At 46.5% G+C, this 13363-nt stretch overlaps 1 protein-coding gene across 7 annotated transcripts in view; it reads right to left on the bottom strand.

Moving 5' to 3' along the window:
- Positions 1-13363, bottom strand: part of CRB2 (crumbs cell polarity complex component 2) — a 132024-nt gene that overhangs the window by 63049 nt on the left and 55612 nt on the right. For 2 of the 7 annotated variants that reach the window (XM_043498888.1, XM_043498887.1), the window contains exons 2-3: positions 9206-9314; positions 8151-8344 (exon numbers count right to left, since the gene is read on the bottom strand). The exons of 4 other annotated variants lie outside the window; for them this stretch is intronic. In XM_043498888.1, the coding sequence (XP_043354823.1) occupies positions 8151-8172 (22 nt within the window). In that variant the 5' untranslated portion in view covers positions 8173-8344; positions 9206-9314. The remainder of the gene's footprint in view (positions 1-8150; positions 8345-9205; positions 9315-13363) is intronic. One more of the 7 variants, XM_043498892.1, reaches the window with a different exon arrangement.

Genomic DNA, 13363 nt, shown 5'->3' with positions numbered 1-13363 from the left:
CGGTGGCACCTTAAAGACTAACAGTTTTATTTGAGCATAAGCTTTTGTGGGTAAAAACTCCCACTTCTTCAGATGCATGGAGTGAAAATTACAGATGCAGACATAAATATACTGACATATGCGGAGAAGGGAGTTATCTCACAAGTAGAGAACCAGTGTTGACAGGGCCAATTCAGTCAGGGTGGATGTAGTCCACTCCCAACAATAGATGAGGAGGTGTCAATTCCAGCAGAGGCAAAGCTGCTTCTATAATGAGCCAGCCACTCCCAGTCCCTATTTAAACCCAAATTAATGGTGTTAAATTTGCAAATGAATTTTAGTTCTGCTGTTTTTCTTTGAAGTCTGTTTCTGAAATTTTTTTGTTCAAGTATAGCTACTTTCAAATCTGTTATAGAATGTCCAGGAAGATTGAAGTGTTCTCCCACTGGCTTCTGTATGTTGCCATTCCTGATGTCCAATTTGTGTCCATTTATTCTTTTACGTATGGACTGTCCAGTTTGGCCAATGTACATGGCAGAGGGGCATTGCTGGCACATGATGGCATATATCACATTAGAAGACTTGCAGGTGAATGAGCCTCTGATGGTGTGGCTGATGTGGTTGGATCCTCCGACGGTGTCGCTAGAGTACATATGGGGAGAGAGTAGGCAACGAGGTTTGCTACAGTGATTGGTTCCTGGGTTAGTGTTTCTGTGGTGTGGTGTGTAGTTGCTGGTGAGTATTTGCTTCAGGTTGTGGGGCTGTCTGTAAACGAGGACTGGCCTGTCTCCCAAGGTCTGGGAGAGTGAGGGATTGTTTTCCAGGATAGGTTGTAGGTCGTTGATAATGTGCTGGAGAGGTTTTAGCTGGGGGCTGTACGGGATGGCCAGTGGTGTTGTTATTTTCCTTGTGGGGCCTGTCCTGTAGTAGGTGATTTCTGGGTACCTGTCTTGCTCTGTCAATCTGTTTCCTCACTTCCCCAGGTGGGTACTGTAGTTTTAAGAAAACTCGATAGAGATCTTGTACGTGTTTGTCTCTGTCTGAGGGATTGGAGCAAATTTGGTTGCATCTTAGGGCTTGGCTGTAGACCATGGATTGTGTGATGTGTCCTGGATGGAAGCTGGAGGCATGTATGTAAGTATAGGGGTCAGTAGGTTTCCAGTACAGGGTGGTGTTTATGTCACCATCACTTATTTGCACTGTAGTGTCCATGAAGTGGATCTCTTGTGTGGACTGGTCCAGGCGGAGGTTGATGGTGAGGTGGAAATTGTTGAAATTCAGGTGGAATTCTTCAAGGGCCTCCTTCCTGGGGTCCATATGATGAAGATGTCATCAATGTAGCGCAAATAGAGGAGGGGTTCTAGGGGACAAGAGCTGAGGAAGCGTTGTTCTAAAATGTTGGCATACTGTGGGGCCATGCGGGTACCCATAGCAGTGCCACTGACTTGAAGGTTTAAGTTGTCCCCAAATATGAAATGGTTGTGGGTGAGGACAAAGTCACAAAGCTCAGCCACCAGGTGTGCCATGGCCTCATCAGGGATACTGTTCTTGACAGCTTGTAGTCCATCCTTATGTGGAATATTGGTATAAAGAACTTCTGCATCCATGGTGGCCAGGATGGTGTTTTTAGGAAGATGACCAATGCATTGTAGTTTCCTCAGAAAGTTGGTGAGAGGCAGACGACTATCATTATCCCCATTTTATAGATGAAGTTGAGGCACAGAGAGATTTAGTGACCTGCCCAAGGCTGCATAGCGAATAACTGGCAAAGACAGGAACAGAGCCCAGGCTTTGAGCTCTTCAGCTGGTGTCAATCTGTGTCACTCCATTGAAGACAATGGGGCGGTGTCAATTTATCCTAGCTAAGGATCTGCCACCAGTCTCAAGCTTTAACCCCAGGAGCTGTCAGCTAAGGATGTGCACCATGGCTTCCTCTGTCCAAACTAAGGGAGGTCAAAGCAGTCCTACAAAGCCAGCTCAGGACAGTCAAATGCAAACAGCTTTATGGATTTCAGTAAGGCATCTGACAGAGTTCTGCATGGGAAACTATTAGTTAAACTAGAGAATATGGGGATTAATATGAGAATTGAGAGGTGGATAAGGAACTGGTTAAAAGGGAGACTACAATTGATCATACAGAAAGTGAACTGTCAGGCTGGAGGCAAGTTACTAGTGGACTTCCTCAGGGATCGGTCTTGGGACTGATCTTATTTAACATTTTCATTCATGATCTTGGCACACACAAAAAGGGAGTGTACTAATAGAATTTGAGGATGACACAAAGTTGGGAGATATTACCAATATGGAGGTGGACCAGAATATCACAGAAGATGATCTTAAAAACTGGAGTAGTAAAAATGGGATGAAATTTAATAGTGCAAATTGCAAGGTCATGTACTTAGGGACTAAACAAGAATTTTTGCTATAAGCTTGGCATGTATCAGTTGGAAGCGACAGAAGAGGAGAAAGACCTGGATATATCAGCTGATCATAGGATGACTATGAGCTGCCAAAGGCTAATGAAATCCTAGAATGCATCAGGTGAGGTATTTCCACTAGAGACAGGGAAGTGTTATTCCCATTATACAAGGCACTGGTGAGACCTCATGTGGAATACTGTGTGCAATTCTGGTCTCCCCTGTTTATGAAAGATGAATTCAAACTGGAACACATGCAGAGAAGAGCTCAGTGGATGATCCAAGGAATGAAAAAACTACCTTACGAGAGGAGATTCAACTTGTCTTGTTTAGCCTAACCAAATGAAGGCTGAGGGGAGATACGATTGCTCTATATAAATACATTAGAGAGATAAATACCAGGGAGGGAGAAGAGTTATTTAAGTTAAGCACCAATGTGGACACAAGAAGAAATGGACATAAACTGACCATCAACAAGTTAAGGCTTGAAATTAGATAAAGGGTTTTAACCATCAGAGGAGTGAAGTTCTGGAACAGCCTCCCAAGGGGAGCAGTGGGGGCAAAAAACCTAACTGACTTCAAGATAAGTTTATGGAGGGGATGGTACGATGGGACTGCCTACAATGGCATGTGTCCCATCTGCAACTGCTAGTAGCAAATATCTGCAACGGCCAGAGATGGAACACTACATGGGAAGGCTCTCAGTTACTACAAAGAATTCTTTCCCAGGTGTCTGGCTGGTGGGTCTCGCTAACACTCTCAGTGTCCAATCGATCACTATATTTGGGGTCAGGAAGGAATTTTCTCTCAGGTCAGATTGGTAGAAACCCTGGCGTTTTTTCACCTTCTCTGCATCATGGGGTATGGGTCACTTGCTGGTTTACACTAGAGTAAATGGTGGATTCTCTGTAACTTTTAGTCTTTAAATTATGATTTGAGGACTTCAGTAACTCAGATAGAGGTTATGGGTCTACTACAGGAGTGGGTGGGTGAGGTTCTTTGGCTTGCAATGTGCAGGAGATCAGATTAGATGATCCCAATGGTACCTTCTGGCCTCAAAGTCTATGAGTAGCTGAGTCCAGAGCAGAGAGAGATTCTTCCAGGAGAAGCCCAGCATGGCAGTAATATTGTGCTCCCAACACAAACCTCTTCCGAATGGAAATCCACCACTGGCAGACCAAGGAGAAATTCCTTTCGGGGAATACTGTAGTCAGCTAAGAGGTGGAGGAGGGCTCAGATCAGCCTCTGATTAGAAGTATTTTATATAATGTCTTTCATACAGACTGGCATAACACTTCACAAAGGTAAGAGCCAAACAGCAGAGGGAAAGGTACAGAGAAGACTGGCATAACAGAAGGGAGGTCATATGAAGAAACAGAGGAGACAGACAGAATCCTCTTGCAATATAAAAAGAGATACTATAAAAATCATCTGTATTTGTCTCTCAGGATGCTGGGCAGGTACATGGCTTAGCCCAATCATAACAGAACATGTCACACCACAATCCTGCACAACCTCTCCACACTCATGGAAAGTCTGCTCAATCACTTACATGGTCACCATGCAGAAGATATACCCATTAGTTAGGGACAGTTTTCATTCACTCCTGACCTGGGTTGGATTTGAACTTCCTACATATCACTGAGGAATTCTCTATCCCATGCCTAGTAACCTGCAGCTGCCCAGTGCTTCTCTCTCAAATCAAATCCTAAACCACAAATCAGAAATTAATATAGATAAAAATGCAATTAAGACAGAACAGCCACAAAAGTTGCTAACAGAACAATCCTCATCTGGAAAACATGTGATGGCCTCTCCCCAGCTGGCCATGGACTCTGGGGCCTGCACAGAGATCTCCCATCCCAGGGAGAGTCATTATCTGTGTTCAGTGGCACTCTGGCAGATTGAATCCAGAAGCCTCAGAAAGGAGACTGAGGGGGAGGCTGGGGAATTCACCACTAACCCAGAAGGGGAAGATAACAAGAGAAAAGAAACATTTTGTGATAATGCAGAGATGCTAAGAGAGATCCAGGAAGGATCAAGAGAACAGGAAGGGAAACACAGAAAACAGTACAACAGATTGTTGTATTAATGTTCCATTTATCAAGTGTTACTAAATGGCTAATCAATGTATACAGATTGTTACAGTCCAACAAGCTAATGGATCCCTTATACCCATCTGTAAGACATTACTCCAATCTCCAACATACTTATAACATCTATTAATCATTTATGAACCTTTATAAATAGAGCCTTAATATAAAGCTGACCATAAGAGGACAAATAGCAGGAGAGATTTCATACTGACCAGGGCAACAGACGTTTCTCCATTTTGGTCCGAAACCTCACAAGAACTGCTCATGAGATTCATGCACCATTGAGTTTAAAAAACCTCAACCCAAGTCTGATCTCAAGCCTTCATACAGAACCTCATCCAAATCCACATGAGAACCGGAGACCTCGAACCAGCTCGAAACCTGATAGGTTTCAGAGTAGCAGCCGTGTTAATCTGTATCTGCAAAAAGAAAAGGAGTACTTGTGGCAACTTAGAGACTAACACATTTATTTTAGCATAAGCTTTCATGAGCAGTGAGCTGTAGCTCACGAAAGCTTATGCTCAAATAAATTTGTTAGTCCCTAAGGTGCCACAACTACTCCTTTTCTTTTCTCGAAATCTGTGGAAACCTGTATGTAGAAGCTTCCTATTTAGATGGATGGACCATGCTCTGAGTTTTCCCAAAACAAATGGGGGAAGCCTCTGGCTCCCAAGATGGGGTTTAAAATTTTAGTACATTCAAAAAACCTGATGTTTTTCTAAGAAGCCATTCATATGCTCTCTCTACAAGCCTCTCCTGTCTTATCTAATCAATGTACCATTACAGCAGTTCCCTGCTGCATCACCCTCTCTTCCCACACAACACCTTAGGTGCTGAATGGAGAGGAGGCAGGCTGCTAGAGTGAGAAAGGGCTCTATGAGACACCAAAACAGAATTGAGAGAAGAAAAAGCCACTTAGAGATTAATGAGCCTGCTACAGCATTAGCTAAAGGCCACGTGACTTTTAGCTCATATAGTAGAGGCACAAGCATTTAGCTCCAGAGTTCCCAGGTTCGACGACTGGGGTCTGTTGGTGTTACAAGTGGGGGTTCATCCGGGATTTCAACTGCAAAGTCTCTGAAGCTCAGGATATGCTTCCTCAGCTAGGGGAAGTATGTAACCCACACACCTCCTGGGTGTGGAGTTCTGTCCCCTCTAGTGGCACTGAGACCATTTAGAGATTAATGAATCTACTAAAGGCCATGTGACTTTTAGCTCATGCAGTAAAGGCTCATGCATTTAGCTCCAGAAATCCCAGGTTCGATCCCGTCTGCTGACGACCGGGCTCTGTCAGAGTTACAATTGCACATGGGATCCCAAGGCAGCATTTAGAAAAAGAGTGATTACCATGATCTCCAGGGGATACCCCAGTGGCCAACGTGGAGGTAGCTGGAAGAACTTCTGGACCATAAAAATCACAGACGGAGAGAGATGGACTCTAGAATCTCTTCTAAGTGCAGAAGATACAACCCCTCATCCCAGATAGAAGACACACGAGCTATTAAACTTATACTATATGTCCTGAAAGCCGTCACTAGAATCAGGGAAGCTAGTTAAAAAAACCCACCCAATAACCATGCTCTTAATGAGGGGCATTTCAAGGAGTCAAGAACTTGGTCAGGTCTCATTCAAAAGATGAGCCTAGGTTTGAGGGGACTGCCAGTTGTGGGGCTGTAAAACCTCTGGGGTCTCCCAAAAACATGGTGCACCCAAGAGTTTGGACCAATATCAAAGAGGGGAGGCTGGAAGATTCCATGCTGTCTAGGTAAAGCATTTATATGGCCCCCACTACCATAGTATCTGAGCACCTTGCAATCGTGTAGCGAATTTATCCTCACAATCCCCCCACACACACACACACATTTTACAGATCAGGAACTGAGGCATAGAGAGACCGAGTGACTTGCCCACAGTCACACAGGGAGTCTAGGGCAGAGCAGGTAATTGAGACCACTACCTCAATTCTGCACTTGGCAGCCTGCCAGGAACACATACTACAGAGACCCTGAGAAGGCCAAACCAACACACATTGGAGGCTCTCATGCCCCAAGCAGCAGTTGCTCTGGCTGGCAGATAGATACTCCCTGCTCCAAGAACCCCAAAGGCTCATGCAAAAGGGACCATTTCCGATGCGACAAGAATGTACTAGTGTCTTCTTTCAGCCTTTGGATACTAACATTCTGTACACACACAACCAAATCAAACCAGCCTATATCAGTAACACTAGAGCTAGAAGGGAATGTCAGGACTTCACCACTAAAACCAAGGCTCTGGACTCCATGGAGCCCTAGTATGTCAGGCCAACGCAGGCACGTTATGATTCACACAGCATGTTCTGCACACAATGAGGCAGGTGAAGAGTGGAGCAGGAGTCAGATGAGACTGGGAGGAATGTCAAGCAGCCCTGCGAATTGCCTTTTTCACTACTGCTGTGTTCCAATTCTGAAATCTTTAAAGGCAGGAGAACAAAGGTCAGGACAGTAAAGGAGGATTTGATCAAGGCAATAGCAACCCTGCAATGAATGCAATACTGAGAGTCTTCATCCTTCGGGAGCGGTAGGGGATCACATGTAAGACAAGGGATATTACTACACTGTGTACAGCTCAAGTGCAAATCAGACAGAAGAACCCAGTCACAGTGAGATATGCATTAGCCACCATAATACCCAAGGAACACATGGTTCATCTCACTGCCTGGGGTGCTCCAAGAATGATATCGTATTTTCATCCTTATCTGGACCACCCTGCCCCCAGCTCCATCTCTAGCGTCCTGGCTCTGTTTGTTCAAGCTTGACCTCAGTATTAGTTTCTTCCCAGTTACCATAACCATCTGGAATTCATTTCACTCCCTTTGGATTCTTGTTTCGCTGTCAGGTTACTTCACCAAGTGCTGCATCACAGAATCTCCTTGCTCAGGGGCTTTTAATCTAGTCTGTGTAGATTATTCTTCAATAATAAATTATCCTTCCAAAATCTAGGCAAACAATTAACATGTGATCATTTTACATTTGTACAGCAAGGAGCTATCACTTCCACTTATCACAGAAATGCAGCCACCTCTGGGATAGAAAGGGACTGCTTTTAACTGCACAGCAATACTGCACAACATCTTAGGAAAGAAACCCAAAAATATCACTAAAACGCCAGGGAAAATGTATAATCACCACCACCTCCATTCCTCCATACAGTGCCTGCTCCCTAGTATTTATGTGAGTGGGTCACAGCTTTCCCACTGCCCACTCAGCCAGGCTTTATGCTACAAGAAGCAGCCAGTCAGGTGCAGCCTGTGAGGATGGCACTCTCGACCCAGGGGAATAACTTTGCTCACATGCATCAAAGAGCTTGGATGAGTGTGAGGCACCAGTCTACCTTCTCGTGCATACAAATTGGGGCAGTGGGTCTAAGATCTGTGTGGATCAAACACCGACAAGCTCACAACACATGTATATGCATCACTGCAGTCTGTTCTTCTATTCTAGTATTTAAATGCCCCAGAAAGTGACAGAAAAATCTTCCAGACACACCAACAGAGGGATTCACCCATGACACCTTCAGCACCATCTCACATACTTCTTGAGCTGGGTGGCTAGGGACACTGGTACTATCGTTGACCTGCTGCTCACAGCCAGTGCCTGTGAATCCCTGGTGGTGACTGCACCTGAATGAGCAGGTGCCTCCATTCCTGCAAGGCTCAGAGAGCAGGTGCTCTTGAAGACATCACACAACCAGCTTTCCCAGCCAAAAGGGGCAGACACACAAAGCCCCCAAATGCATTGCAGCAGCTGGCACCATTTCCACAGGGGCTGAGCAAACACTCATCAATGTCCAGTTCATGGTGTCGCCCTTCAAAGCCTGCAACCAGAGCGCGAGAGAGCTCTGTTAGGGAGCAGGCAGAATGCAACCTGTCTCACTAACACAGCGTGCATATGGCATGTAGAGTTCCACCTGCGGGGAACCAAAAGACACACAGCGTCTTATTGCAATGGGAAAGCTGGGAGCATTTGCCAGCCAGACCACTACCCATGGAACTGCACCACAAGCTGTACTGGGTATAGATCTGAGGACAGGCACTGTGGGAATTGCAGATTGGCCAGGTTTAGAGCAGCCATTCTTATTGTTAACTGTAAGAGCCCATGGTGCAAAGTGCTGCTCCACATCCCCTTTGAGCTTAGTAAAATAATCAGTCACAGCCCTCTGGGCTGTTCAATAATTCCAGGAAGGGAATAGAACAGAAGCCTTCTTGTAGAAGGCTCCATCAAGTAGGGCAATAATGTTTCCTAGCAGCTGCTGCCAGAGGGTTGGTTGTTCCTCCCATCCCGAGACCCAACCCCACCCCACCCCCGGCAAACATGGAGAATGCTCCTGCTGCTAAACTCTCAAGCTGCATGTTTTATGCCTAGTGGATAGTATCATTATCCCACATCTACAGATAGGGAAACTGAGGCACAAAGAGGGGCAAGTATTTGTCTAAGAAACCAGCAGCAAAGCTGGGACTAAAAACCAGGTCTCCTAACTCCTAGACCAGTCGACCGTATCTGCCCTAAATTGGGGTGAACAAGCTACCTCTCAGTACTGTGCAGGGCAAGACAATAGTATAAAGGGGCTAGGAACTAGCTGTGCCCACCCACTTAGCAAAGCTCTCTCTGCATCTGGGTTTGCAGTATAAGAAAGGTCAGATTATGGGGCATGCACTGCATGGAGACTGGTTCTTACCTGCTCAGCAGCTAAACACATCCCCATTAATTCCATCCACACACTGGCCATTGGGGCAGGGGTCTGGCTGGCAATCGTCCATATTAAACTGACAGCAGGACATGAAAGCCTGGAAAGGAAGAATCAATCATTAGCAGGAGCTATTATTGTTCAGATCTCTTGAAATTAGGGTCACTCAGTTCTCAAGATACCTCAAGAGAGACATACTCCACTTTGCCCTGCCCTTGGGTGCTCAGGTCACCAAGATAGCAGAAGTCTTTGGGGTTATTCTGACTTCCAGTATCACTAAACTGTTTAGATCCTCTTTCTGGAGTCTGGCCAGAGCAAGAGTGAGATTCCCGCTGGCTAGCTCCTGTGGCAGTGCGGAGGCATGGCTAGAGAGAAGGACCCTATCTTGCGAAAGGCCACATAAGCCAGTGGCAGAGCCCAGACTAGACTATGGCATTCCTAGAATCCAGTCCTGTCCACAGACCACTACACCATGCTGCTTCTCATTACAGTCTGCTCATCACTTGCAAGATAAGCAAGAGAACAACCCTCCAACATTAAAATGACAATTTCCAGGCAGCAACTAGGTAATTTGAGTCCGACATACCCGTTCCACATCTGAGCTCAGCACTGCCCAAATCAGCATGCAGGGAAATAATATGGACCTTTATGCAGAGGGCTTTTTATGATGCAAGATATGAAGTAGGATGATGAGAGACCCCTTAAATTTTCTGTACTATTCATTCAAATTGCAGGACTAGAACTTCTGCCAAAAGGGGAGGGATTTATTCTAATAGATACTCAACGTTCAGCTATAGCAGGGGCAGGCAAACTTTTTGGCCCGAGGGCCACATCAGGGAATTGAAATTGTATGGTGGGCCATGAATGCGCACAAAGTTGGGGTTGAGGTATGGGAGGGGGTGCGGGCTCTGGTTGTGGGTGCAGGCTCTGGGGTGGGGCTGGGGATGAGGAGTTTGGGGTATAGCAGGGTGCTCTGGACTGAGACTGAGGGGTTCAGAGGGCAGGAGGGGGATCAGGGCTGGGGAATAGGTTCAGGTTCTGGCTGGGGGTGCGGGCGGTGGCGTGGGGCTGGGAATAAGAGGTTTGGGGTGCAGGAGGATGCTCCAGACTGAGATCGAGGGGTTTGGAGAGCAGGATCAGGCCTTTGGCAGGGGGTCGGGGCGTGGGGAGAGGCTCAGGAGTGCAGGCTCCGAGCGGCGCTTATCTCAAGTGGCTCTCGGAAGCAGTGGCATATCCCTCCTACATGGAGATGTGGCCAGGCGGCTCTGCATGCTGCCCCATCCGCAGACACCACTCTGCAGCTCCCATTGGAGCACCAGAGGCAGCCACTGGAGCACGTAGGAACCAGAGCAGGGTCATGCCGCAGCTTCTGGGAGCCACGTGGTGTGGACCTGACCCTGCACCCTGGCCAGAACGGGGCTGAGCCACATGGTGCAGCCCCTAATCCCACTCCCCAGCGGGAACTTGCAGGCCAGCTTAAAACAGCTTGTAGGCCGGATCTGGCCCGTAGTTTGCCCACCCCTGAGCTATAGCCACCTGCTGAATGACTTCCTTATTCCTTAGGCTCCCTCTAGTGCTCACCCCATCCCCTGGCCAGGTTGAGTTAATGGGAAAGGGCTCCCTTCTGTTCATTATGGAGAGGAATTCTCTGCTCAGCTCTCTCTACAAAGTTCTTCTGTTGGACTGAAAGAGGAGCACCCATTTCTGGACACGCTGAATAGAATCGGGGCTTGGTCTATACTGGGTACTTATATCATGCTACAGCACGGGTTAACTACCATGATGGTAGATGTGACTCAGCTCTCATGGTAGTCAAGGACTGTCATGTTTGAAAAAGTGCCATCGGTCAGCATTAACCCAGGAGTAAACCATGACCAGTGAGCACTGGTTTTAAAACACAGCAGTCCTGATCTACATGGAGTGTTTAACAATGTATCCGGTAATACACAAGATGGGCTAATATGCAGCTTCAGAGTTCTACAAGGTGAACTCATCTTGTACATGCAAGTGCAGTCCACAGAGACCCCGGGTATGATATACTACCTCAGTGCGAGCAGAGCATGACCCAAGTCCCAGGGCACCTTCCCCCTTAAATAAGCACACGGGCTGCTGCAATCCACTCCATTTTATGAAAATTGGGCATAGCCTTTGTGCAGACTGACACCAACCATGAGCTACCAGTAAATGCACTGCCTGGGAAAGAGAAGCAGGTACATGGTCCACAGTCAAAAGCATTTGCAAATAGAGCCAAGCCACATGCACCTGTTCTGCTTTCACACTGCCTGCACTGTTGTTCCGAGACACAGAGCAATGGGAGAGGGGACTGACACGCCTTGCAAAAGGTGAACCTGCTATCAGTGGCCACTGGGGAAAAGGATGACAGCGCATCCAATAGGCTTGCTGGAGCTGAGGGCTTGTTTAGGGTCACACTGGGCCTAAGCTAATGAAGCTTGCACGGGTCAGGCCATCTGCTACCTTCATTATAATAATCAAAAAGCCTTAATCCAGCACCTGCCTTGGAGGATTTCTGAAGTTAATTTTTCAGCATTCTGGATAGAAATGGTACTGGGCTTTGCCAGCACAAACAGCAGCCCATCTCTGTCTGGGTCCCCAGGGTACATAAACCCCAGATGGGGAATTAAACAGCTTAGTCCAATTAAAGGACTTTAATATAAGTCAGTTAAGGCACTGATTTGTTAGGCTTGGCTACATTTCCATAGGAGGAAAACAACTGGGAGGATCTGTTATCTAAAGCATAAGCTCCAAGTCCTTAGTCATCCTTGCTAAAATCCTCCCTGAACTGGTCATAGTTTGTGCCACCTCCACATTGCTGCTGCAGCCCAGCTCCAGCATAATCTGCTCTTTACCATAGTATTAAAATTAGAGCCAAGGACACAGCTGCTTTCCTCTGTGTAACACTAATTATGGAAGACTTAAATCCAGTATAACAGCAAAGCCTCTATTCCCAGCAGGCAGAAAACTCCCAGAGCCAGAGATGCAGGCCAGGAAAATGGGCAGTTAGGATTAAATGGAGGGGTGAGGGTGGTACTAAGTATCCTCTCTCTGTTTTCATTCTCCACATAGCACATTCCCCCAAAGAACTCAAAAAGCTGCACGCACAGACTTTCACCAAGCAAACAAATACCCAAACCTTCCCAACCCCAGACCATTGTAATACTCAGCACTTGCCATTCAAAGAGCGGTACAAGTCTACACCGAACCCCATTACCTCCTGACAGGTCGTGCAGCATTACCGTATTACAGATGGTAAACTGAGGCATACAGTGATGATGTGACTCTCCTAATGTCACAGAAGGATATGGTCTCAGAGCTGTGATTAGAATTTGGGAGTTCCTAGCCACACCTGCATTAAAGGAGAGAGCTTCACTCTCCTGAGAGAGAACTCATGATTGAATATAAATTCTATTCACCGCAAATAAACAATACGGCCACAAGAGAGCAGTCACTTTGGAGACAACTTTGATTTGTTTCTGATTTTTGCCCCCCGAGAATCTCAAACCCCTTTGACCCCAAGTTCACCTAGCACCCAGATCCTTCCCCCTCTGGATTTGTCAGGCACCAGCAGGGGACATTCAGCACATCCCCTCAGTTGCAAAAGGACTTGGAATTAGGGCAGATGAGCCAGTTCTGACAAAGAATGAACCACCTTGAGCTTCCACTCCAAGCCAGCATGAGGAATTTAACTCCCTAAGCCCTTCTGCTTCCAACCACAGCAGGGAAATGCCAAAATACTACAAAGGCAACTGGAGTTTTAGAATTTCCAGCCTGACCTGTAGCAGCAGTGCCAGAAATCTCACTGGAAAGTCCCTTCTGGAGAGAGCTCCAGCTCAGTTTTGCAAACTGAAGATGCTCAAATAAGATTTAATATGTGGAAAGTTTGGGGCTTTCCAGGATCATATCTTAGGACAGTTGCACACGATGAGTGAACAGTAGACAAGTATTATATCCCCAGGACATCCCTGAAGAATGCAGAACCATCATTTTTCTAACTGGCCACCAGGTGTCCCCTTTACACTACCCAAATTCAACCAACCAGACATAGTTCTGACAGAGTTGCAAAGAAAGTCAGGCTTTTGCAACACCCCCTGATTTAACTTAACAGACTCAGTCCATTGCAACCAGCCAGCA

The sequence above is a fragment of the Dermochelys coriacea genome, chromosome 16 (assembly GCF_009764565.3).
Source record: "Dermochelys coriacea isolate rDerCor1 chromosome 16, rDerCor1.pri.v4, whole genome shotgun sequence".
Lineage (NCBI taxonomy): Eukaryota > Metazoa > Chordata > Testudines > Dermochelyidae > Dermochelys > Dermochelys coriacea.
The sequence above is the reverse complement of the archived record's forward strand: the minus strand, read 5'-3'. Positions and strand labels throughout refer to the sequence as shown.